The sequence below is a fragment of the Carassius carassius genome, chromosome 10 (genome assembly GCF_963082965.1).
Source record: "Carassius carassius chromosome 10, fCarCar2.1, whole genome shotgun sequence".
Classification (NCBI taxonomy): domain Eukaryota; kingdom Metazoa; phylum Chordata; class Actinopteri; order Cypriniformes; family Cyprinidae; genus Carassius; species Carassius carassius.
Window position 1 is genome coordinate 9,687,243 of NC_081764.1, and position 27,455 is coordinate 9,714,697.

At 37.3% G+C, this 27,455-nt stretch overlaps 1 protein-coding gene across 1 annotated transcript in view; it reads left to right on the forward strand.

The window, feature by feature from the left end:
• LOC132152286 (collagen alpha-1(VII) chain-like) overlaps nucleotides 1-27,455 on the forward strand; it is an 81,908-nt gene that overhangs the window by 6,696 nt on the left and 47,757 nt on the right. The window contains exons 2-25 of the mRNA XM_059561088.1: nucleotides 658-742; nucleotides 2,448-2,628; nucleotides 3,455-3,611; nucleotides 4,250-4,343; nucleotides 4,483-4,641; nucleotides 14,567-14,724; nucleotides 18,045-18,174; nucleotides 18,260-18,379; nucleotides 19,663-19,818; nucleotides 20,339-20,458; nucleotides 20,621-20,770; nucleotides 21,230-21,346; nucleotides 21,737-21,880; nucleotides 22,173-22,295; nucleotides 22,452-22,598; nucleotides 22,764-22,883; nucleotides 23,002-23,268; nucleotides 23,348-23,491; nucleotides 23,933-24,058; nucleotides 24,308-24,454; nucleotides 25,369-25,494; nucleotides 25,560-25,706; nucleotides 25,792-25,911; nucleotides 26,008-26,157. Coding sequence (XP_059417071.1) covers nucleotides 667-742; nucleotides 2,448-2,628; nucleotides 3,455-3,611; nucleotides 4,250-4,343; nucleotides 4,483-4,641; nucleotides 14,567-14,724; nucleotides 18,045-18,174; nucleotides 18,260-18,379; nucleotides 19,663-19,818; nucleotides 20,339-20,458; nucleotides 20,621-20,770; nucleotides 21,230-21,346; nucleotides 21,737-21,880; nucleotides 22,173-22,295; nucleotides 22,452-22,598; nucleotides 22,764-22,883; nucleotides 23,002-23,268; nucleotides 23,348-23,491; nucleotides 23,933-24,058; nucleotides 24,308-24,454; nucleotides 25,369-25,494; nucleotides 25,560-25,706; nucleotides 25,792-25,911; nucleotides 26,008-26,157 — 3,379 coding nt within the window. The 5' untranslated portion in view covers nucleotides 658-666. The remainder of the gene's footprint in view (nucleotides 1-657; nucleotides 743-2,447; nucleotides 2,629-3,454; nucleotides 3,612-4,249; nucleotides 4,344-4,482; nucleotides 4,642-14,566; nucleotides 14,725-18,044; nucleotides 18,175-18,259; nucleotides 18,380-19,662; nucleotides 19,819-20,338; nucleotides 20,459-20,620; nucleotides 20,771-21,229; nucleotides 21,347-21,736; nucleotides 21,881-22,172; nucleotides 22,296-22,451; nucleotides 22,599-22,763; nucleotides 22,884-23,001; nucleotides 23,269-23,347; nucleotides 23,492-23,932; nucleotides 24,059-24,307; nucleotides 24,455-25,368; nucleotides 25,495-25,559; nucleotides 25,707-25,791; nucleotides 25,912-26,007; nucleotides 26,158-27,455) is intronic.

Here is a 27,455-nt window from a genome sequence, read left to right on the forward strand (position 1 = left end):
TGAAACACTTTTTTTTTCAGTGTGCTACAGCAGGTCATTTTTAAATCAAATTAAGTCAATGTAATTTTAAGGTAAAATAAAAATAATCATCCTAATGCATCATCCTAAACCGTCCGGTTCCGATTTATGGCCGGTGTTTTATGTGCATCTCTGTTTGTTTGTGAGTTTTTAACCTTGTTTTTAATCGGGCCATTTTTCAGAGCAGTCATTGTTGAGTGCAGACCAGTCTGGCTCCAAATGTGGACCACGATTTCCTCTCTTTATAAAATCAAAAACAGACCAGTCTGCTGGAAATATATTTTTAAAATAATATATGTGAAAGCACAAAACTGACTCATCATTCATGTTTAGACTACTTCCGTTGAAAAGGAACAGCAAAATCCCACATATTTTCCCTCATGAAAAATTACATTCAAAAAAGTAGTAAAAGTGCTTGTGTAAGACCGTATCTGTGTAATGTGTAAAGCATGCAAATGCTCAGCATGCTCAGATGTTTATGGTATCTGGGCACTCAGTTCACCCGGAGGAGGAACATTATGTTACTGCTACTTAAGCTGAAAACAGTACAGAAACAGTGCTAACAGAATAATAGATTTTTGGTTTAGATTACCATTTTTACACACATATTGTTCTATTCTTGTGTGTCATTATGTGTAGGATTTGAAAATGGGGTGCCTGCTGCAGTGGACCGCAGTGCTGTTTGCTGTGTTGCTGTTTCTCCCATCACGGTCTACAGCTCAAGGTAAAGAGTAATGTACTATTTCAGGAAGTGCCATTCAAATTAACATGTATAGTGGAGCTATATTAATTTATCTGCAGCGTGTGCAGTTTTCATTTAGCATATTTCATATTGCAATATCAGTTCACTGAATATTTCCTCTTTGATGAAATTGAAGACATCTGTAAACTAGTTTGAGGCATGTAAGAAAGTCACAATATCAGAGTTAAGTTAATCTTTAACATCATAAACATTATTTTATGTTTTAGCATTTATTTAATTAATTTATTTTAAATTCATTATTTTATCAATATTTTTAAATAATGGACTTTATACTGATATACCAATTATAAATTTTCATGTTATGGTCAAAAAACAAAAAAGTCCAGTATTAAAAATGTACAGTATACTATTTAAAAAATTATAAATAATAAACACTAAGAAGTAAAAAAAGATTTATTAGTCATTTCAAAATTGCCTAAAGAAATAAGTCTGTTTGAATGAAAAACAAAGTAGTATTAGTTACATTGCTTAAAATGATATATTTTATTACTTGTTTACCTTAAACACACATAGTTCAGCACATTATTATCATTATTTGTATTATTAAATAATATTTCAACATTATTATTTAATTGTAACTGATACTGATAAGTTGTTGATATATTTTCATGTTATGGCCAACAACCGAAAAATGGCAGATATAAAAAAATGTATACTATTTGAAGAGATTAAATAAAACACACTAAAAAAAATCAGTTGTTAGCATTCTAACAGTACAGTATGAAAAAGAATGTTCATTAATCACTTCAAAAAGTCTGTTTGAATGAAAATCAAATTATTGTAGCATTATAATAACTTTCACTTATTTTAATTAATTATTATAACTATTATAATTATATTTTATGCATTTTTATCCACTAACACACACCTAGATTGGCATGCAGTATGTAATATAAATCAGTACAGATAAATCCAATACAGATTAAAACAAAACAAAACATGCAGTTCTCATTCTGGCTGTTTCCCATCATGCCCTATCAAAATGCAGTGATCGAATCAAACACAGAAAGTTAATTAGTTTGTTACCTTAAGGGCATTAATTCATGTAGCCGGTGAGTCACACAGAGTCATTGATACAACTGTGTAAAGTAGAGATGGGACACCAGCTGCTGAATAAATGGGCCCAGATGTTTTGTTTGCTTGAAGTGGCTTTGCAGTCCGGGTGGCAATGGTCATTTCCTGTGTGTCTTCTCATCCTGATCCTTTCCTAATCCTTCACTGAATACATGAATTGAATAGGCCACAGATGCAAATGTTTATGGAAAAACTGAAGTTTAAGTTCACAGTTTTATTTGTCACATACACAATGGTACACAGTAAAATGTTTTGTCTAGCCTTCAAGAAAATGTCTATGTGCAAAATAAAAATAATTAAAGTTTAAGCAAAGAAGAATATGGATTTAGAAGAAAATAAACAATATCACTCCTGTATTTTTTTTATTACTGTTAATAATTTTGCTTGACCCATTTTTGTTAACGCTAGTCTAATTTTGGCTGCACTGATGAAAGCATTTTGTATTTGTAATAATGAAAACCCACATTTTCAGACTTAAAAGACTTCTACTCTAAATATTTGTAAATATATCTCTTTTACAGTGGAAAGGTCACAATTCTGCATATTTATATCTTTGTGTCAGTATTAACTGTTTATTTTTTCCTGTTGACAGGCCAGTGCAGTAATGTTGTTGCAGCAGACATTGTGTTCCTGGTGGATGGATCATCCAGTATTGGTCGGGCCAATTTTGTATTGGTCAAGAATTTCATGGCAGGGATTGTCAAACCCTTTGCCAGAGCGGTAGGACCCAGTGGCATCCGTTTTGGAACCATACAGTACAGCGATACTGCCAGGTCTGTGAAACTTTATGTGCTTGTATACAGTAATTGATGTGCTGTGTACTTAAGTCATGTTTACCAGAGAAATAATAAAAAAGGAATTAATTCATATTTGTATTGTATTTTATTTTTGCTGATTTATTTTATTTTTATTGATTTTATTGATTTATTTGAAATATATTGCTGAAGTGCATAAAATATAATTATAATAGTTATAATAATTAAGATAGTCTTTCCCCATCCAAGCAGACAGGAGCTGTACTTGCATGCATATTACCTATGTAGATAAAAAATAGGTGCTTGGGGGCATTGCCAAAAGACCTGCAGAGTGAATGGGAGAGTTTCTGCATTTTACTTAAATTTCCACCTCATATTGTATGTAAGTAATACATATGGTGTGTTATGATAATACAAATGCACTTATTTTTTGAGTTAAACAAACTGAATAAGTTAAGGTGATATTTGATTTGCCAAACTTGTCGATAGGCAAGTTGATAGGCCTACATTCCAGATGTGAATTGAGTCTGATGCATCTTGCTCATCATAGCAATGTGTAAACTCTATAAAAAAACTATTAAACTATTAAAAATCAGTAGATGAGTATGTAGTGTTGTTGATATTGTTGTGTTGTAGTTGTTCGAAGTAAAATCTTGTGTAATCTATTTTTGTAAACAGCTTTGCAGAAGTGGAGTTTGCAGGTTTCAAGTTCTTTGAATATTCAGTATTGAACATATGATTGTAAACAGTGTCTTTGTGTTTGATGAGGGGGCTGCACATATTTTATTTAATATGAACTTTTACTTTGTTGATTATAGATCATAGTGTATTTTTTGATACTCAGGGTGGAGTTTACATTTACTACATACCTGAATGGAACTGAGCTCATAACTGCCATAGAGAATATCAACTATAAAGGTGGAAACACGCGGACTGGAGCTGGCCTCAAATACATCGCAGACAACTTCTTCAGCCCTGCCTCTATCAGAGATGTACCCAAGGTGAGCTGGATATTACAACACATTGTGTGTCATGAATTTTGCAATCAACAAGCACTTACTTAGCATTTGCACACTATGCACACTATTTTTCAAAAGTTTTGAATTGATCACTAAATTAAATTGATCAACCATTACAGTAAAAATTTTTTATAAAATATTAAAATTTTCGAAAAAACAAAATGCTATTCTTTTGATATTTCTGTTTATCGAAGAATCCTGATTAAATTGTTTCACAGTTTACACAGAAATATTAGTCAACAGATCTGTTTTCAAAATTGATAAAAAGAAGAAATGTTTTTTTGAATAACAAATTACATATTAAAATTACTTCTAAAAGATCATGTGGCACTGAAGACTGGAGTAAAAAGACTGCTTAAAAGTCACCACAGGAATAAATTACATTTTAAAATGTATTAAAATATAAAAAGTTATTTTTAATTGTAATATTTCACAATATTACTGTTTTTACTGTATTATTAATCAAATAAATGCAGCCTGGGTGACTATAAGAGACTACATTCAGAAACATTAAAAGAAATCCCACTGACCCCAAACTGTTCATTCATTCGGTGTATAAAATAATACTTAAGTTTAGCATATACTTTATTGACTCGTCAGACTTTCTTTCATTGTTTCAGATCACTATTCTCATTACTGATGGTAAATCTCAGGACAGTGTGCAGGAGCCTTCTCAAAAACTACGTAGTCTCGGAGTCAAAGTATTTGCAGTGGGTAAGAAATGTGTTATGTAGAGTATTTAGCCACCATTATAAGTTGATTATGCTGTGGGCTGTAGACAGATTAAAAGTTAAATAAAAAAAGATTTAAAAAATTTTATGGTTGCTTTTTTTTCTATCTTGGCATTTCTCAGGTATTAAGAGTGCAGATCCAACTGAGCTGAATCTCATTGCCTCTCCTCCTCAAAATGAATTCACCTCTCAGATTGGGAACTTCAGAGCTCTCAGCTCTTTGCTGCCCCTAGTGTCTCGACGTGTGTGTACAACAAGTGGAGGCTCCTACTCAAGCGATGGTTAGTGTACTGTAATTGCTGCCTCAAAGTTTCTATTTTCTGTCACAAAGGGAGTTGATGTATATTTTTCCTCTAGATGGCGCTTGTGTACTTCAGCACTAATTTACTTAATCTACTTTTGATTAGTTCATTTTGTATAATTTTATATTTAGTTTATTTTTTCATGTTTATTGTGATTTATATACTCAACTGTTGTTTATTTGAGCAAGATTGAATCTTTCTAAGAGTTTCTTGATTATATTTTATTTTATTCCCAACATGCTTTTGTATGTCACATCCTGTTTTGTCATCCACATGAAGAGATGGAACGATGTAATTAATCATCGCAAAATTTAAAGGTGTTTTTCTGTATAATCGTAAGTCATCTGATCAAGAATCTTCCAAGATATAATCATCTCTTAGCACACAAGCAGGCAAAAGTGGTATGTGGATGTATTTTCTGTTTATTTACGAGTTTAATGTGATGTGTGTTTTACATGTAACTGAATGTGTGACTGGTGTTTGTTGTATATTTTGTCCTTTTTACTCAATTCTACTGTGTTGATGTTGATGTCGCTGTCTATGTTAGGCATCTATATCGATGAGTGCATTAAACATCTGTGAAGAAAGGAACCTCAGCCTTCGCATTGTGACTAAAGGCGGGCGTACACGGTGCGTTTTTTGCTGTCGTACGAGTTCGCATGCGATTTTTTTTCAATCGTGTGGAAATCGCGTATGCTCGTATGGTCGCGGCTCGTATCATTTGCGATGAATTACGAGCCGAGCAGAGTGGCTTACGAGCACTTCCCGACCTCCCGATCATTTTTAAACATGTCTAAAAAGTTTGTGAGCTATCGGTTTGAATTCGTGACATGTGTGCAGTTGAACGAGCCGATTTGTTGATTTATCTGAAGTTGACCAATCACAAACTAGAAAAACCACAGAAGAAGAAACACGAACAGGGCAGAGCCATGGCGAATGTGGACTATTGACCAGGAGGATAAACTCGCTGAAGTCTGACAGGAACAGCGAGCGCTGTATGATGTTTCTAGCAACGTGTACCATGCTTTTTAGTTCTCTCTCTCTCGCGCTCTCTCTCTCTCTCTCTCTCTCTCTCTCTCTCTCTCTCTCACACACGCATTATGTAGTTTACAGGGACTCTCCATAGACGTAACGGTATTCTATACTGTATATCCCCATACACTACCTCTATCCATTACGGAAATTTTTTTAAAGCCATTTGGTTTACGAGGGCACAGGAATTGTCCTCACAAACCATGTTTACATTGTAATACCGATTTCAGATATTTATAAACCTACAAGAACACACACACACAGGGTGACCAAACGTCCCGGTTTCCTATTGCTGAAAAATAACATGTACGTGTAGGAAACAGTCACGGCTTGTATCAATATTGTATATGCAGTTATGGGAGAGGGAGAGCAGTTATATTAGGCGCTTTCGACTTGAAGCAGCGCTGCACAGAATGACATCTCCTGTATGGCATCAAGGTACCGCGAGAGCGATTCGAATGCATTGGATATGTGTGCTCTCTTAGCGCTCTCGCGGTACTTTAATGTCATACCTTCTGTGCTTGCAGCGGTGCTTCAAGTCGAACGCGTCTATCAACTTCGTGCGATTGCTTCTGGAATTCGCAGGTTTTAAAATCGTGTCGTATATCATCTCGTCCGTACGAACTCACTCGTGCCATGTGCGTGGACATACGGTCTTCCGACCATCCGAATTCGCACCGGGTACGCCCGCCTTAAGGGCGGCATAGTAGAACACTTCACTGCATCGGTGAAGGCCTAGATCATCAGATGGTAAAGCTGAATGAGAAAGTCGGCCAGCAAGAGGCGCTGCATATTGGATAAGGGAAAGATTCAAAGATTGCAATTGACTGTCTGAAGAAACCAGTGGGCAAGTAAAGGCTGAACAAGCAAGCACTAGTTAGTGACTTGGAAGCAGCACAAAGTCTTGTGAACTGGGCTAAAGTTTCAATTGCACTGGTATTTCCATCATGTTCATTCCAAAATAAAGTTAGACATTTTCCTAATATCGGCTTGCTTATTAAGAAACTTTAAGGACTCTAGACTGAACAATCTGAAAAGAAGCTTTGAACAGAAGTATAGAAGATGGAAGTATCACATCAATGGGTTGAAAAGAGCCATGAAGAACAATGATGATGCAGATTTGATTTCTTAGGTTGTGAGAACCATTAATGTCATTCAGTCTGAGGTTGACCATATTTATGGTGACATAAGAAGCCTCACAAGCCCCGAGACAGAAATTCAGAGAAAAAATTACACTTGTCTTGCCATTACTAGCACAGCAACTAAAAAAGACAAAACATTTTCTTTGTGGAGATCCTGAGGACATACCCTGGCCTGATTTAGATTCAGTGTTTGAAGCCACTGTGTCCAGCATCATCTCTGCAACTTCCACTAAGTCAAAGTCTGTTTCTAAGATGTCCAGTCAGTCTTCCCATGATTCCTTGCAGAAAAGACAAGAAGCAGCGGCTGAAGTAGCAGCTACAAATGAGGTGATTAAAATAATGAAGACACAGCATCAATATGAAGAGGAAATCAGGAAACTTGAGGCAGAGGATAAAAGGTTAGCGGCCGAGAGAGAAGCTCAAGAAAGGGAAATGGAAGCAGAGAATGCAAGAAAAAGGGCCCAATTTATCTCAGAAAGTAATGTCAGAAAAATAAAGTTGGAAGAGAAGAAAAAGGAAGTAGAACGATTGGAAGAATTAAAAAGACATAATGCAGCACAAGCAAGGCTACAAGTTTATACTGAAAGCACTGAAGAGGATGAGGAAAAAATGCGTTCTGTTCCTCTTCAACAAAAACAAGACTATCTCTCTCAACCAAACCAACACTCTTATTCTCCTCAAAGGTTTCCAGTCATTCAAGCTCATGTATCTCAGTCAGATGCATTAGCTTCTCCCAATGAAGCCTCTAATGACCTTGTGAAGGCACTTGCTGAAGCTATTACAGCCAATAGGATTCCAATTCCAGAACCTGCTGTTTTCTCAGGGGAACCTATGAAGTATAATGATTGGAAACTGTCTTTTCAGACGTTAATTGATCGCAAGAACTTACCAGCCCAAGAAAAGCTCTTCTTTCTACGCAAGTATGTAAGTGGTCCAGCCAAGAAAGCTATTGAAGGACACTTTCTGGTTGGAACAGAAGCAGCTTACACGGCTGCCTGGAACATACTTGAAGACAGGTTTGGCCATCCATTTGTAGTTGGCAAGTCATACCGCGACAAAATACAGTCATGGCACAAAATTGCTAACAAGGATAGCAAGGACCTCCAGGAATTTGTAGATTCTTTGAGCAGCGTTGAATCAGCCATGCCTTATGTTCAAGGTTTACAAGCTCTGAATGACTGCGTTGAAAATCAAAGGATATCAGCTAAATTGCCAGAGTGGTTGAGTTCACGGTGGAATAGAGCAGTCACTAAATTCCAAGATGAATATAAAAGATTCCCTGATTTTAAATACTTCGTTGAAATTCTTAACAAGGAAGCTAGAATTGCATGCAATCCTATCACTTCACTGCAAGCAATAAAGCCAGTAGAGCAATAGAGATTCAAGCAACCTGATCAAGATCACTCCAAGTTTCAACGAAATCGCAACTCAAGTGCTAAGACATTCACTACTAGCACCAGTGAAAAGACTAGCATCACGTGTGTCTTTTATAAGAGACATGGCCACACTCTTCATAAGTGTCGCAAGATTATGGAAAGACCAGTTGAAGAAAGACTGAAGTTTGTACAGTCTGAGAAATTGTGCTTTGGCTGGTCATAACTCTAAAGGCTGCACCTTTAGGAGTATGTGTGAAAAATGTGAGAAGTTTCATCCAATGTGCTTACATCAGGATCGGGTACATAAAGACCCAGGACAAAGAGTTAGACTCAGTCAAGGGCTAATCAAGTCTCTGCAGACAGAACAACTAAATCACAGAGGATACAAGTGTCTATGCCTGTGACTTCAAACAGAGTGGTTCAAGAAAATAATGGCACTTATACTTCATCCATTGTTCCAGTATGTGTTTCAAATACAGCTGAACTAAGGAAGGAGATTTTAGTGTACACCTTACTTGATACCCAAAGTGACACCACTTTCATTCTAAAGGATTTAGCTGAGACACTTGATATTAAAAAGGATCCAGTCAAACTCAAGATTTCTACAATAACTTCCAAGACAAAGGTTGTGTCCAGTCACAAATTGAATGGACTACAAGTAAGAGGCATCAAGTCTGAAGTGAAAATCCAACTTCCGATGACCTACACTAGAGACTACATACCTGTCAATAGATCTCATATTCCCACATGTGAAACTGCAAAGAACTGGCCTCATCTAGAACATCTAGCAGATGAAATGGCTCCTGCACTTGATTGTGAAGTAGGTCTGTTAATAGGCTATAACTGTCCTCAAGCCTTACTTCCCAGAGATGTTCTCAGTGGTGATGACGACCAGCCATTTGCACAAGGAAGATAGGGTACAACCAGTACATTGGTGATTATGAAGATGAAATAGGGTTGAGTCATAGGATTATACTGAAGCAAGTTCTATCAGCTGGTGAACCATCTCACAAGCTCAAGTCTGAACTCTGCTTCGTAAACAGGAACAAGGTTAAGGAGATGATCACTCCAGCAGAGATACTTAAGGTTTTTGAGTCTGACTTTGTTGAAAGGAATAATGAGGAAGTCTCTGCGTCACAAGAAGACCTAAGGTTTTTGGCAAAGTTAAACGAAGGCATTAAACTAATGCAAGATGGGCACTATCTAATGCCATTGCCGTTTAAGGGCGAGAGACCGGACTTGCCAAACAGCAAAGCGTGTGCAGAGCATTGACTTAAATCCTTAAAGAAGCATTTAAAGATGAATAAGCAGTACCACAAGGACCACCTGGCTTTTATGAAGGACATAATAGAAAGAGGCGATGCTGAAAAGGTCCCAGAGATGGAGTTAAGCAATCAACCAGCATGATATATCCCTCACCATGGGGTTTACAACCCGCAAAAGCCAGGCAAGATTTGCATTGTCTTTTATTGCTCTGCAAGATTTCAGAATACTTCTCTGAATGACCGTCTACTGACTGGACCTGACCTCACAAATACCCTTGTTGGGGTCTTGTGTCGTTTCCGGAAAGGGCAAGTAGCCATCATGTGTGATGTGGAACGTATGTTCCATCAGTTTTATGTTGTCCCAAAGGATCGGGACTACCTCAGGTTCTTGTGGTGGGAAGAAGGCAACATGGAAGCACCACCATCAGTTTTTCGCATGAAGGTCCACTTGTTTGGAGCTGCCTCCTCGCCTGGATGTGCAAACTTCGGGCTCAAGTACCTCGCCTCACAAGGTGAAGGCAAGTTTAATCAAGCCACAGTGAAGTTTATACAACGTAATTTTTATGTTGACGATGGCTTAGCAAGTGTGGACACTGAAGCAGAGGCAATCCTGCTTGTAAAAAGAAGCCAGGGATCTCTGCAATACCGGGAAGCCGCACTTGCACAAATTCATCACCAACAGCAAGAAGGTAACTGCCACAATTCCAAAGGAGGAATGTACTGAAATTGCAACTGACTTTGACTTGGCCCTAGGAGAACCGAAAATAGAAAGGGCGCTCGGAGTCCATTGGTGCATAGCTTCAGATGAGTTCCATTTCAGAGTACTAGTAAATGAAAATCCTTTCACCAGAAGAGGTGTGCTGTCTACAGTTGCTTTCATTTTTGATCCTCTTGGATTCGTCGCTCCCTTCATTTTAGTTGGAAAAAGAATCATACAAAGGATGTGTAAAGACAGGCTGGGATGAACCACTTCCTGATGACCTCAAGCCGCATTGGGAAGCATGGCTGCGAGACCTCCATAACCTGTCTTCAGTAAAGATACCACGCTGTTATGTGCCATTAAAATACAAGGATGTTCAGCAATATGAGCTACACCATTTCTCGGATGCCAGTGTGTCCGGCTATGGAGTATGTTCATACCTCAGATCTGTGACTAAGTCTGGAGAAGTCTATTGCACTCTTGTTATGGGTAAAGCTAGGGTTGCCCCAACAAAAGTAACAACAATTCTCAGACTGGAGCTCTCAGCTGCTGTGGTCGCTACAAGAACTGGCAATCTGATCAAAAGAGAGCTAGATTTGGATGGCATTCATGAATACTACTGGACCGACTCCAAGGTTATTCTTGGTTATATTAACAATGATGCACGACGGTTTCATGTATTTGTAGCCAACCGAATTCAGCAGGTCAGGACAAGCACTGAGCCTAGTCAATGGAGATACGTTGCTTCAGATCAAAACCCAGCTGACCACGCCTCTTGGGGGTTCACCGTAAAGGAACTCATGGGATCGAACTGGTTTACTGGTCCAAGTTTCTTATGGCAAAGAGAAATTCCTAAGGAGGACATTACAGTGGGAGAAGTTGATGAGGAAGACCCAGAACTCAAAAAGGTACAGGTTCTTACACCAAGGCAAAGGAAAAGTGGTCTCTGTCAGATCAACTGCAGAAGTTTTCAGATTGGAAGAGGGCAGTGAAGGCTGTAGCGAGACTCAAACTTTGTGCAAGGAGTGTAAATGGTTTAGTAGAAAGATCCAGTGAAGCCACAACACTTGAAGAAAGAAAGGATGCTGAGCAATTCATTATTTGTACAGTCCAAAAAGAAGTGTTCAGAGATTAAATCAAATCTCTAAGAAAAAGGAAGGAAGTTAATTCAGGTCAGTTCAATAAGCTGCACAAGTTAAGTCCATTTATTAATGATCATGATATCTTACGAGTGGGAGGAAGACTGACTCAGGCTGAGCATCACCCTCATGTCAAGCATCCGGCCATTCTTCCTAAGGGTCATCATGTATCTCGTCTACTCCTAAAACACTTCCATGAGAAGGTGCAACATCAAGGTCGTGGCATGACTATTAATGAAATCCGCTCCAATGGTATTTGGATTCTGGGATGCAGTAGTGAAGTGTCATCTCACATCTACAAATGTATTAAGTGTAGGAAGCTAAGGAAATGCATTCAGGAGCAAAGGATGGCTGACCTGCCACTAGAAAGGATGGAAGCTACTCCTCCATTTGTTTTATAGTGGCATGGACTGCTTCGGACCATTGTGACGACTGGGTGAAGGAGGAGCTGGAAACAAGTGAGAGTAAAACAGTTTAATGAATATGAAACAGACAAACAAGGATACAACACGATGCTGGGAAGACGACAATCCAAGACGGCGGTGAGGAATCCGGATGGTGACAGTGAGAAGGCAGCAGGAGAGGATGGCACAGGAACTGCGGGGAATTGAGCCGAAGGTAAGTCGTGATGCTTTGTGGAAGTGGGGAGAGTGGATGAGGTTCCGGGGGAAGACACGGACATCCAACGCAAACAACACAGAAGCAAGAGACAGAGATCAGACATGAAACAACGTTCTCACAAACACAAGACATGAGACAAGCCAATATATAGGGAGTGTGTAATGAGTGACAGCTGCTGCTGATGACAATTAACGGAGACGCCCACAAACTAATCAGTGCAGACGCGAAACACACAGACTTCACCACAAAGTGTAAAACCCAGAGATCACAGTTTACCAACAGTGACAACCATTCTATATTAAAGTGGGAAGAAGAGAGTTGAAGAGATACGGACTCTAGTTCACTTGCATGTGCTCACGAGCTGTTCATCTTGAGGTGCTAGATGATCTTAGCACTGATGCTTTTCTTAATGCACTGCGATGTTTCATTGTGATACGTGGCAATGTAAGTCAGCTGCATAGTGATCAAGGTACCAACTTTATCGGTGTAAAGGGAGAGTTCCTAGATTTGATGAAGGGAATGGACCGAGAGCGTGTGAAAGAGTTAGGCTGTACCTTCGTTATGAACCCGCCTGCTTCCAGTCACATGGGTGGTGTCTGGGAGAGACAGATCCGGACTGTAAGGAGTGTTCTGACATCCGTTCTAGACCAGTCTGCAGAAAGACTGGACACTTCTACCTTAAAAACATTCATGTATGAAGTAATGGCGATTGTAAATAGTCGACCATTGACCTCAGAACACCTCAATGACCCTGTGGGACCATAACCATTGACGCCGAATAATATACTAACAATGAAGTCCACTATCATTGCACCACCTCCTGGAGAGTTTGTAAGGGAGGATCTCTATCTTCAGAAGAGATGGAAAAGAGTTCAGTATCTGGCGACTAAGTTTTGGACCAGGTGGAGAAAGGAATATCTGTTGAATTTGCAGCAGAGAAGTAAGTGGAACAAGAGCAGGAGAAACACTAAGATAAATTATATTGTTCTGCTCCAAGATGACTTGGCACCAAGAAATCAGTGGAAACTTGCCAAAGTGATAGAAGTGTTTCCAGGAGCTGATGGTAGGGTGAGAAGACTTAAACTACTTGTTAGTAATGAAACACTGGATAGCAAAGTTGCACGCACAAGCAAGTTAGTTTATCTAGAAAGACCCATACACAAAACAGTGTTATTACTTGAAGCTGATTAAAGGGTTACGTTTGATGGGTGTATACTTAACGTGTACAAAATACCCCTTTGAATGTTAAGTTCATCATGTGTTACTTGAGTATTCATAATTACTATTAGGAATCACACATAGCGTGATGGTGGGAGTGTAATTGCTGCCTCAAAGTTTCTATTTTCTGTCACAAAGGGAGTTGATGTATATTTCCTCTAGATGGCGCTTGTGTACTTCAGCACTAATTTACTTAATCTACTTTTGATTAGTTCAGTTTGTATAATTTTATATTTAGTTTATTTTTTCATGTTTATTGTGATTTCTTTAGTCAACTGTTGTTTATTTGAGCAAGATTGAATATTTCGAAGAGTTTCTTGATTTTATTTTATTTTATTCCCAACATGCTTTTGTATGTCACTTCCTGTTTTGTCATCCACATGAAGAGATGGAACGATGTAATTAATCATCGCAAAATTAAAAGGTGTTTTTCTGTATAATCGTAAGTCATCTGATCAAGAATCTTCCAAGATATAATCCTCTTAGCACACAAGCAGGCAAAAGTGGTATGTGGAGGTATTTTCTGTTTATTTACGAGTTTAATGTGATGTGTGTTTTACATGTAACTGAATGTGTGACTGGTGTTTGTTGTATATTTTGTCCTTTTTACTCAGTTCTACGGTGTTGATGTTGATGTCGCTGTCTATGTTTGGCATCTATATCGATGAGTGCATTAAACATCTGTGAAGAAAGGAACCTCAGCCTTCGCATTGTGACTAAGGGCGGCATATATAGCCTGACGTACAGTAGACGCTCAATGCAATTAAATTCAAGAATATCATTATATTTGAAGTTTTATTAAAATTTTATTTTTCACTTAGAACTTTTATATTTAAATGCTTTAAAGGAACACTCCACTTTTTTTGAAAAATATTTCCATTCAGCCAATCTCCGGGTCTGGTGGTAGCACTTTTTTAGCTTAGCTCAGCATAGATCATTTAATCTGATTAGAAAGTTAGCATCTCGCTCAAAAATGACCAAACAGTTTCTATATTTTTCCTATTTAAAACTGGACTCTTCTGTAGTTACATCGTGTTCTAAGACCGATGGAAAATGAAAAGTTGCGATTTTCTAGGCTGATATGGCTAGGAAATATACTTTCATTCTGGTGTAATAATCAAGGAACTTTGCTGCCATACCATCGGTGCAGCAGGTGCAATGATATTACACAGCATGAATTTGGTCATTTTTGAGCAAGATGCTAATGGTATAATCCGATCTATGTTAAGCTAAGCTAAAAGTGCTACCGCCAGATCCGGATCTCGGCTGAATGGATTCGAAAACGGTAAAACTCAACTATTTAACTCTAGGGGAGTTGGAAAATGAGCCTATTTTTTTTTCTTTTTTAAAGTGTGTTTAATTGATCCTGCTAAATTCAAATAATTGATTTGTGTTACTGTTTCTCCATTAGAGGCCTATAGTGGTCCATCAGACTTGCAGTTTTCAGGTGAGACCACCAATTTACTGAGTTTTCGATGGACATCTGCTGGAGGGCCTGTAAGTGGCTATGTGGTTCAGTATAGGCCCCTATCTGGCCTGGGTCAGCCAATCACAGCAGAGCTTCGACAGGTGAAAAGAATATTCAACATAAATGACTATTGCTTTTTTGCAGACTAAATGGGGAATGGGATAAACGGGTAAATGGGATACAAATGATTTAAGTGATAAAACCTGAGGAAGACTCAAAAACATTACCTTCTGTTCTTAATCTAGCCACTTAATAAACCTGTAATTGTATACTATGAATATTGTTGGCTCTGTGATAAATTGCTTATGTTTTTGATTAGTAAATTGCTTTGGATAAAGCATAAATGCAAACTCCTCAACTTTTGGTGAGAACTCACCTTTTTGAGATCAAAATAGGACACCTATGAGATTCATATAGATCTGATGAGATCTTTTATGGGGGGAGGATGGGTCTTTTTACAGTACCATTAGTACTAATTCAATTCTGTACCCACTTATAGTCAACCGTTTTTAAATTCTCCTATGTGTTTTTGCTTGCACACTCTGGTTTCGTATTAAAAAAACATAAGTTTATTTACAATGTGTGTTTGCACCGTTGAGTGTTGCAGCCAATCACAGGCTTCGATGTTGAAAGCAATGGCCAATCAGAGGTGTTAACTGTAGGTTAGTCAGAATCCACTCTGAGCTAATTTTTAAGTTAAGTTTACAGAGTTCTACATACTCACAGATCTACCTATTGTAACGAGAGAGAGAAAAAACATAAACATGGTGTAATTAAAAATTAATTGTTAGTTTATGCTAAGTTATTTAGTTAACTAGTAGATAATTAGTTTGTGACGAGTGGGGCGGGGCCGAGGGACATGGGAGCGAGGCCGGGGGAGTGATTGGAGATGAACTACACCTGTTCGTCCCACTGGTCTCGAGGCCCATGGAGGAGATGGAAGGATATAAAACTGGAGCGACGACAGTGAAGGACGAGAGAGGACCAGGCCTGGGCTTTTAGTTGTGTTGTGGTTTTTATTTTATGCGCACCAGTCGTCCGTGAGGGGCTGGTGCGCTGTTTTGTGTTTATTTTGTTATTAAAATGTTTTTGATTGTCCGCCGGTTCCCGCCTCCTTCTTCCGGATGAATATGAAGGTTGATATCGTTACAGTGGTGCCGAAGCCCGGAAGAAGGAGGCGGGAACCGGCGGACAATCAAAAACATTTTAATAACAAAATAAACACAAAACAGCGCACCAGCCCCTCACGACACTGGTGCGCATAAAATAAAAACCACAACACAACTAAAAGCCCAGGCCTGGTCCTCTCTCGTCCTTCACTGTCGTCGCTCCAGTTTTATATCCTTCCATCTCCTCCATGGGCCTCGAGACCGGTGGGACGAACAGGTGTAGTTCATCTCCAATCACTCCCCCGGCCTCGCTCCCATGTCCCTCGGCCCCGCCCCACTCGTCACATAGTTATTCATTGATTATATCAGGAGTTTTCGTAAGAGTAAGTAAGCTTGGTCAGTTGCTCTATATAATCCATTGACAATTTGAAGAAAAGTTTTGTTTGTCTAAAAGGACAGAACGTCCATGTATACTGTTTCAGGAGTGACAAATGCAAGTGCAAAAAATTACATGAGTGAATCCGCTGAATAGTTTTCGCCAGTCATTTTTATGATTGACAGTGATAACTGTAATACTGGGTGGAATGAATCTGACAAGGCGATGCAAAAATAAAACTGGATTAAGAGATTCAGAGTAAATTCAAAGTACAAAACTACAACAGCAACAAGTCTGTGTTGACTAAATATATATAGCAGCTTCTACGGTTAAAGACAAAACTTTACAACACTCTTTCTGATGTGTCCTTTTTAAGGCAAAACAAAATTAAATAATTTTTCAGTTAAATCTAAACATATTTCTAAATATTTAATGCATTATTATTAGGGCTGTCACTTTTTATTCGATGTTTAAATATGCATTCGAACATGACGTGAAATATCATGTGTAGCGCATTTTTTACAGTCTTAGACCATTTGTTTTTTATTTTATTCTTTGCCATCTTATCCAGTAGAGGGCACTCTAGATGTATTGTAGCGTAGGCCCATGACCAAATCAAGCGAATAAGAGCTAGTAGCCAGGCACGTGCGCTCCGAATGTGTGTAACTTCTCAACCGTGGGGAACATTGTAAATAAAAAGAGAGCTGCACTTGATCCAGATCAAGTTGATAGACTGGTGTTTCTTCCAAACAATATTAAGAAATGAATTGGGCTATATGCCTTACTCCTGCTGCTGTTTAAGTTGTCACGTTATTGTTTGTGCCTGTTCTTAATCTGTTTTTTTTCTTTTTTCATTTAGCCTAATGTTGTGGGATATGCATAGTGGCACTTCATATAAGTTGATATTCATACAAGTTGATAACCTGCTGTTTCAAACATTAAGTAAAAAAATAATAATCCAGACAGTCCTGTTTATGACTCACTGTTAATACATTTGCGATTGAATGGGGGGTGGGGGGCTTTAGATATTCGAATATATTTCAATACATTGCATTATAGTCGATATCCGTTCGAATTCGATTTTTCTCAAAAGTGACAGCCCTAATTATTATTTAATTGTACTTGTTATGCTACTTCAGTACAGTACTAAAAGTTGTTATAATAGTAATTTTATAATAAATTCAAAATCAAGACATGAAAACTAAGGAGTTGAAATGGCAACTGAGCTGATGAGTGAATTTTTCCACCAGGTTTTTGTCAAATTTTTTATGTCATCTCCATGAATGAAAAGTGAATCTTTAAAGCGAATTTTACTTCACAACTGTAGAGTTAAAAAATAATAAAGGGTTTAAAATATTTTGTAAGTGTTTAAATTGCGTGTCTTTCTCACCTTTTTCACACATGATGAGTTTGCATCCTTGATAAAAGCATCTGCTAAATTAAGTTAAATGTAAATGTAAACTTTTGCCTCAGTTAGTTACAAATATTGGTGGGATTTGAGACAGATGAGAGTGATTATGTTATCTGAATTACTTAGATGAAGAAGGAGACTATTGCTTCTCAATTGTTTTTCATTTAACTCAATGTATTTATGATTAGTTTTGTATTGAAACATTTTTGTATATTTTAAGGGGTTACGAAAAAGTTTTTTTTTTTTTGCTAATTATGTGCTTTGTCTTTTTAAATTGTTTTCTTTAATAGTTTTATTCCAGTTGAAGGTCTTTGTCAGCTCATTTTAGTTACCGGTAGTTGCCAATGCAACATTTTTAATCTTGAATGTTTCCATTTAATATTTAGATTTTATTTTACTTCAACTTTATTTCTATTACTCAAAATTATTTTCATAATTTTAGTTTTAGTTTAAAAATAACAACAGCATTGGATTACACAAAGTATAGCATAATGGTCTCCACTGAATTTTATGTTTTAACTACAGGAAACAATACCAAGCAAACAGCAGAACTACACTGCACGAGAGCTGCGCTCGGGCACAGACTACCTAATCACCGTTATTGCTCAATACCCAAACAGCTTGGGAGAGTCAGTGTCTGGCAAGGCCCGAACAAGTGAGAACTGCACACGACAGAAATATGTGTCTTCTAATTCAGCATCACTTAAAAAATCTCTCTCTTACCCCAAACTACCCTCTAGAGACTCTTAGGGGTGTGACTACACTGCGACTGATTCAGGCAGGGTTTTTTACTCTGGCTTTGGGCTGGGACACTCCAGATGATCAAGTACAGGGTTACAGAATCACCTATGGACCTGCAGGTGAGGCACAGTTCCATATGGATACTAATCCATAAGTTTATTGCATTTATCAGTAATGTTTTTATTCTTTGAATGGTAAATACCATAATTGTATACAGTGAAAGAGATTCTAGAGGATATGTAAGAGATAAAGAAGAAAAGGATAACTGGCTCAATCAGTATTGTAATATATAGTATTTTTTATTATTTTTCTAAAGGAGATGTTCAGAATTTGCCGTCACAATTCTGAGTGGTTGCTAAAGTGAAAATTAAACATCTGATTGTTCAGAGAAGTAATAGCACATACATGTCTCATCAAAAAGCCACATGATTAGACATTCATGTCTGTTGCACAAACAGTCCACTGTAATACAAAGGTTGAGGAATTTGAACAAACCCTTAATTCTTAGTGTGAGCAATAGTAATAGTGATTATGGCCTTTTACAAGTACCACTAACTAATGATTTTAGCAGTTTGATAAAAGGAAGATGGGGATGTGAGATAATGTTTTGTTGTTGTTGTTGTTTCCTAAAGGTATTTTTGTCAATTGCTTGAAGGAGTGCCAGTTTACTTTACCTAGTTGGTATCCAGGTGTGAGCTAGCAGAGAACAGATCTGTCAGATTAGGTGTGACACTATGTTTAAATCAGGTCTTTGAAGCTAGAGGAAGATGTTTCAACCTGCCTGTCTGAGCCCAATGTTCCATGCAAAAGAATAGATGCTGAAACTGTGATTTAAAATGGTCCTATGAAATGAACTGACTCATATATATTCTGTGTTTGTTTGGCTAGCTGGTATGAGTTGTTATGAACTGCTACCGCTGTACCAAACCTCCAAACCCCCAAACCCCGTTGTTCCATTCATGGAACCAAAAGAGGTTTTATCAATCTAAAATAGCCAGTTATATGTCAAGGTCATATAACAAAGTATTAATGTACATTAAATTAAAAAATTTGAATCTTAAAAATAATTAAAAAATGTTTTATCACAGTCTCTTAAAAAAAGGTCCATTGATGTTGAGCTTACAGCTTAGTGAGTCATGACCTAAATAAATAGCCATGCTGATGGATGAGTTCAGCGAGTTCATTCGATCAAGGATTTGTCTCAATGATTTAAACCAGATTTGACGAAAACATATATTTTTCTTATTTCTGATATTACATGAAAGCACCAGCATGCTCACACAACTGACTTACAGTATTTCCACACTGCAAGCCATAGTTGAAAATATTGTTAGTCATTTTTTTGTACATAGCATAATTCATAATTTATGCTAATTGATTTTCCTGATTGATTGGTTAACAGGTCAGCCTGCTGCACAGGTGCTGGAACAGTCTGTGGGGGCAGAGTCAACTTCTCTGACTTTGGTTGGTCTTAAGTCAGACACAGAATATGTGATCAATTTGTACCCACTATTTCCCCGTAACAGCGCCTCACCAGCTACCCTGACTGCCCGCACATGTGAGTGCTTATATATTATGGTTCAAAACTTTCAGTAAGAAGTAAGAAGTCAGTAAGAATTTTTTTGTTTGTTTTAAAGAAATCAATACTTTTATTCACCACAGATGACTTAAATTTATCAAAAGTGACAGACATTCATAATGTTATAAAACTTTACTTTTTCAAATAAACTCTGTTGTTTCCACAAAATATTAAATTACACTAAAACATGTGACAGATGACTGAAGTAAAGGCTGCTGAAAATTCAGCTTTGTCATCACATAAATAAATTACATTTTTAGATATATTAAAATATAAAAAGTTATTTAAAATTGTAATAATATTTTTTTATCAAATAAATGCATTTTTGGTGAGAATTAGAGACTTTCAAAAACATTAAATCTTACCGACCCCGTATTTTAAAAGGTAGTGTTATTTGAGAACACACAGACGCAATCAGACACTGTTTCCTCCTCCTGCATCACTAAAGTGTTCATGCTAATATATAAAGCTTGGTCTGTGTATGTCCCTGTGCTTGCAGTGGGTTTAGAGGGAGTGCAACAGCTCTCTGTTGAGACTATCTCAAGCAACAGTGTTCGAGTCCGCTGGACAGGAGTAGCAGGGGCCAGAGGATATAGAGTCATTTGGGGCCCTTTCAAAGGTCAGCACATTTTTGAAGAGGCTATTTTTAATAAAAAGTTTCCTATAAGGTGATACCCAATGAGGATGTCTATGAGTGCTTTAGTTTAGATATTATTTCACATTTTGCTTGTATCAGATTCCTGTTTTCTGTAAAGAGTCATTTTGTCTGTGTCTCTTTTAGGAAGTGATGTGGAGACCATAGAACTGGGAGGTGATAGTGAATCTCACACTCTGGGGAATCTAAGACCAGACACTGAGTACATTGTTACAGTCATCGCCCTGTACAATGGAGAAGCTGAAGGACCAGGAGCCACTGCACGTTTTAGGATAGGTACACAGATACACTTGCAGACGCATCTACAGTAAATGGTATATCAGAGCGGATGATTTTTTTAAAAGGATGCGCTGATTTGGAAATGATTTCTGAAAGAGGTAGTTTGGCAATATTTCTAAAATAAACTACTAAATAAAATAAATGCATATAAGGGTTAATTTATCATACACAGACATTGAGGTGTTCACTTTCAGTCTTTCCATTGACTCACTGTCTGCTAGATCAGAACAGAAGAACTGTTTTTTGTCTTATGACTCACAGACTGCAGCAATAAAATGCATGAGGGTGTTTGTATTTGCGCATACATGTTAGAGCAAGAGACTAAGAGGAAAGAGGCAGTAACTGTCTATAAATATAATAGGACATAAAGTTAATAAAGATGGAAGTCATTGTTTTACTATTTTATGGGACAGGAAGAGATGAAGCTAAAAGATGTTTAATGCATTTGGCTTTCAGAGCGCTCAGAGCAACAGGTCCTGAGAGCCACGACTACAGGACCCACCAGCATCAGATTAAACTGGAACCTCATACAGGCTGCCAGAGGCTACCGACTTGAATGGAAAGCCGGAGAGAGTATGAAACTGCTTAGTAAAACATACAAACACACTGTAAAATACAACACTGTATTCAGATAATTTTCTGCCATGACACGGTAAATGACTCTAAAAATAACCACATGCATTAGTTGGATGGATTTATGGAAATTTACTTGGAACCTAATTGTTGCAATGTTACATGGAAAAGATAAGCCCGATCAGCCTGAACAGTTAAGGGGGTGTTTGCAATACAATTTTAAGTATGTACAATCTGAAAAAAAAAATGTACATGAATTATGAACTGAAACTTTGCACACTACAAAACAAAACTAAAAGTGACTAAATAATCCATCTATGTACAGTATGACTGTAGAACAATTGTTATGTGATACTTTTTTTGATCTTCATGTGATCCTGCTGACTGCAGGAGGCAGAGTTCAGAAGCAAGAGTTCCAACAAAGCACCACAAACTTTGAGCTCAGAAGTCTGCAGGCAAACACAGAATACATCATAACTCTATACACACTCTACGAGGGGAGAGAGGAAGCTACTTTCTTTTCAACCAAATCAGGTCAGAAAAATGATCGATGGAATACAACATGATAGTGTTTTAAACTTCAGTATTACAGTTAAAAAGACACTGGGGAGACCCAATATTTAACTGAATACAGCTTTTTCTTTTCATTACCTACAGTATTATTACAGTATTTTTTTTGAATAATTTTCAGGGATTGTTTTTATAGTCCCAAAGCTTAATTTAAGCTGCATTAAACAAGTTTGTGTAAACCTGATGGTCAATGTTTTTGTTTTTAACTTGCATACCTTTCATGTGTATATGTTGATACATGGGTTGTGTTTAATAGAGCAACCAGTTGGTCCTGTCACGAACCTGAGGGTAGTTGATTCACTCGGAAACATTATACGATTAGGATGGACAGGAGTTGCTGGGGCAACGCAATACAACATCATCATTCTTAATACAGAATGTGAGAATATTATTTCCTCTCAATACAATTACAGTATGACAGTATAGCATTAAAGTATTGCTTTGTGATATATATATATATATATACTTTCAGGAGATTTTCATTCATGAAATGTGCCACTACAATGATTTGAATTGGTTTATTGGTCTATTACAGCAAATGCAGAGGTAAACAGAAGAGTTCCTGGGAATCAAACCAACTTTGACCTAAAAGACCTCAAAGATGGTGTACGCTATGCTGTCAGTGTAAAGGCACTAATTGGATCCGATGAAGGGGAACCAGCAACAGCGTTCATCAAAACAGGTTTGTGCATTCATACTTTTTCTGATGTGTGAGGTTGTTTTTTAAGTTGTCACTCAGTACATCAGGTTCCTATAGAAATAGGTGCTACTAAAGATACTCTGTAGAGTAACGTAATGTGGATATATTATGTCAGAAAATAACTGCTAGAAACTGAATGTTAAACAGAATCTCCACTGCGGGTGGCCAACTTGCGGGTAGTTGGAAGCAACAGTCGACGAGTTAGGATTGCTTGGACTGGTGTTTCTGGGGCGACAGGCTACCGGGTTACCTGGAGACAAAGCAATAGTACGTAGACCTGTTAATGCAATGAATTGTTTTCTGTCTTTTTTTTTTTTGAGTTGAGTTGATATCACATAACTTATGTTGGTTTTAATCTGTCAGCTGTTCTCTCTTCATGTTTTAGATGCAGATCAATCCCGTGTCCTAGGTGGCGATATTACTACCTACACTATAGATGGGCTGCAGCCAGATGATTCTGTTGTTGTGGGTGTTGCCCCAGTGATTGATGGGCAGACTGGAGAAGTGGTCTCTGTATCTACAAGAACCAGTGGTTCTACTGGAATAGTTACAAGGCTACGAGTCACTGAAGTAGCATCTTCAAGGATAGTAATAACCTGGTCTCCTGTGAATAGAGCAACGGGCTATAAAATCACCTGGCGGCGAAGTGACGGTATGGACAACATTAACTTTAGTACAGTAAATTTATTCTAATGTGGGCATGGAAAATTTTTTTTTTTTTTTTATTGTAGGAGTTGAAGACTTTGAGATTGTACCCCCTGATGTGGCTTCCTATGCCATTGATAGACTCCAGGAAGGTGCAGCCTACCAAATATTAGTCTCAGCCCTTTTTAACTCACGGGAAGGACCTGTTGCCACTGTGACTGCAAGGACAGGTAGTTGTTGTCTTTTTGTATTTTGATATATCAGTTAACCATATGAAAGGTGCTTTAAAATGCTTGAAATCACCATGTAATTGAAATGGATAATTATTAGTTTCCCTTCCCCTTTGCAATGACATCACTTCTCTGGTGAGCTGGACAATTGTCCCTCCCCTCTAGCAACCTTTCAGACACATGAGATTGCAACAATTAACAAATGACAATGATCCTACAATCTAATCAATTTACGATGGATAAAATCAAATGTAAAAAAAAAAAAAAATTCAAAAAGGTGTTTTGTTTGGATATATGTCACAACTAGAAAGAAAAGATTGCAATTTCAGTTTTATGCTGACTTTAAAGATTAATCATATCTGAGCTTTCTGCAGTAAGGAAGGTTTAATTTCAGTGTTTTGTTTTTTCTGAATGGCTGACTCTGCTCATTCTATCCTTCAGATCAGGCCACGGTGGGTCGCGTCACCAGTTTGCAAGTGGTGGAGGCCCAAGGAGAGGTTGTTCGAGTCAGTTGGGTTGGAGTTCAAAATGCGACATCATACAGAATACTCTGGAAGAGGACTGATGGTGAGATCTTAGTGATTTTAAAGTAAATGCTCACATAGGTGAGTGTAAGTGTTATGTCTTGTAGGAATGAAAAATCACCAGTGACATCCTTGATATCTCAATTCTCTTATTTTTCTTATTAAAAATCTAAAAATGCAAGAGTTGCATTGACCTTCAGAGGTCACAGCTCATATGTAGACAGTGACAGTAGACAGAAGTCAAAAGAAAACTTCATCCATCATAGAAAAATAAAACTGGGTGCGTTTGTAGGTGAAGAGGAGCGGAGTCAGCTGGTTGGGGGTAACGTGACATCAGTGGAACTGAGGCAGTTGGATGAAGGGGTACAGTATGAAGTGAAGGTTCTGGCTCTAGTCCGGAACAGAGAGGGTCCACCTGTCTCCGTCAGAGTCACTACGGGTGAGTGTTGTTTGTATGTGATGTTTGTTTGTTTCCCGGTTTCAAGTGATATTTACTTACATGGAGAAGTCATTAATCCATATTTTCTAGGGCTGGCTTTACAAATATCGATTTCTCAGTTTTAAAGGATTCTAAATTTGATAAACTGACATTGATTTTGAAATTCCAACAACAATCTTTTAGTCTATGCTGTTTTCTGTTAACACATCAACAAAATTTTACTAAACATTTTTTGTAGCATGCTTCTAATAAAATAAATCACAATTAACTTTGTGCTTTGTTGCTATGAAACAAAGTCTCAGCTTTAAATGTTGATATTTCAGAAATGTATTGGATTAGAAGCATAATTATTTCATAAAAAAAATATTTTATAAAATATTAGAAAGTTATTATAAAAACTGTTGTTAATGTTTGAATTAAATATTTGTATACAAGTCAGTTTTTATTGTGAGTGTTATTTTTTTTTATCTAAGGATAAATTGTAATTGAAATTAATAGTTTGGACTCTGCTGTTAATTTTAGCCTTTAATTTTACAGTTATGTGCCAACTGACAGGGTTCCCTATATAGTTTACACTATAAGTTGAGAGAGATTTTATTCCTTGAGAAAAATGTAAATGTATTCTACCTGATATATATTTAAAATAATCAAAGGTTGAACCAAATAAACTGAAATTAAATTTATGAATGAACATCTAATAAAATTGTTAAATTTGTGTCAATACCCATCTGTAGTATTAACATACATTTATGTTCCACAGAATTAATATTTACACAGTGCACAAAATAAAGACATGAACACATTTTATTGTTTGTGTGTTTGGTTATCTTTCACTGGCTTGGCAAAAGATCAGATCAAATTTAATAGAGGTGTTTCCTTATAAAAGTGCATTGATATCACTGTTTGTTGTGCAGGGGGCCAGAGAGGGACAAGAGTGGAGGGTTTGCGTGTTTTGGACTCAACCCCAGGGGGGCTCCGTATAACGTGGAGAGCAGTGAGTGGAGCCAGCTCGTATCGAATCTACTGGAGGTCCTCACAAGGTAGTTATACAGGTACACATGTAATCACACAAACCAGACTCAGCTAAAATTATGATGTTGGCTAGGTGAACCTGAATCAAGTCGTCAGATTAGTGCCGATGCAACTTCGTACACACTCGATGGACTTCGTCCTGGTCTGAGCTACACTATAAGATTGTCTGCTGTGGTGGATGGTGAAGAGACTGAAGCTACCACCATCAGAGCAACTACTGGTACACACGACACATTGTATCTTACATTTGATCTCTGTCATTCTCTAGCCTCTTTTATTCATTATTTCTGTCTCTGTTTTTTTAGATGCTCTGCCACCTGTGACTGGTTTGAGTGTGACAGACAGTACTGAGAATTCAGTCCTTTTAGGCTGGTCACCAGTAACAGGAGCCACAGGATATATTTTACGCTGGACAGAGGAAGAAGGTGATATTTCTAAAGGTTGAGGAACTGATAGTGTGTGCTTATTAAAAACACAATTATAGTTGAATGCACATTTAATTATAAACTCTCTTTCCTCAGACACAGGAACGGGTCTGTCTGAAACGCTGCCTGGTACAGCCACTTCTTACCGTGTGATAGGTCTACGTCTGGGCCGTCGGTACCGTTTCACTGTGCAGCCCACCTTCCAAAACCAGGTTGGACCTGAGACCACAGTGGAGGAACGCACAGGTTACAAAGTTTCTTTCCCTTTCTCGTCCAACTATAGGCAAATTGAAAATGTTTAAGTATAATTTAAACAAAATATACTTAATTATTGGTAGTTTAACAAATTAAAGTATTTGTTTTAATATTTAGTCAAATGACTGTCAAGTGATAACATTTCTATTTAAATGATATGCTGACTAATTAATAACAAATTAGGCACACATCAATTTTGGCTGAATTATTACCCCTCTCCCTCCCCCAGTAGATAATTAAATTTCATTTTGGTTTTAAATGAGAAAAGAATTGAATAGATATTACAAAAAAAGAAATAAATATTTTGATTCAGCATTGCATAATGACAATAAATGGGTATTAATATTATGGCAAATTATATATATATATAAAAAAAAAGTGAAATGGTACTCTAAATATAAAAATAAAAGTAGCTGTGTGAGTGAGTCATTCATTAAATGGAATTGTTAAAATGACTGATTCATTCAGAAACTAAGCAAGTGACCGTCTTTATGAACTGTTCACTGAATCATTGGCTCACTCAATTCATTCAAAAACATGCATTCATTCAGTAACGAAAGAACACTTAGTGTTGCTCAAAATGGCACAACAGTTCTGCTGCTTTTTTTTTGGATCTGTTTTTGTTTGTGAAATTGAGCACAACAATATTGTCAATATTGTGTCTAAAATTGAACACAATTAAAGTTATTGAGCTATTACATAAAACTTATAAAACTTTTGCAGTCATGCAGATATGTGTGGAATAACAGCAATCTTGCTTGTGTGGTATTGCTAAACTATATCATATGACATAAAATGAAGACAAAAACCTTTACAAGGAGATTTTTTTGCCATCATATCTTACATTTTAGGGGCATGCTGTAAAACTGCATTCTCATTGGCTAAATTACACAGTCCGTCGTGGTCCTGCATTATATTTGTTAGCAACTGCGTTCAGTTTAAGATAACATACAAGTCTGGGCCTGGGCAGGGTGCAAAGTAATAATTTTGAAGCTTTATTTATTTATTTTTTTTAAATTGGCAGGTTAAATTGACAGCCTAATATAAATATATTTGTGCATAAACATAACAGATTTAATCTACAATAACTTTTTTAGTCTTAGAAACAAAATACGGATCTGACTCTTCTGGTAAAACCTTCTGTGTGAATTATTTCATGCAGTACTTTTGACTTTGAAGACAAATTACTGCTTGCAATGTGAGTGCATTGAAAAACATGCCATTATACGGTTCAGTCACCGGGAGATTTTTCTCTCACTACATGCTCTCCCTGCTAGCACTTTTCATTT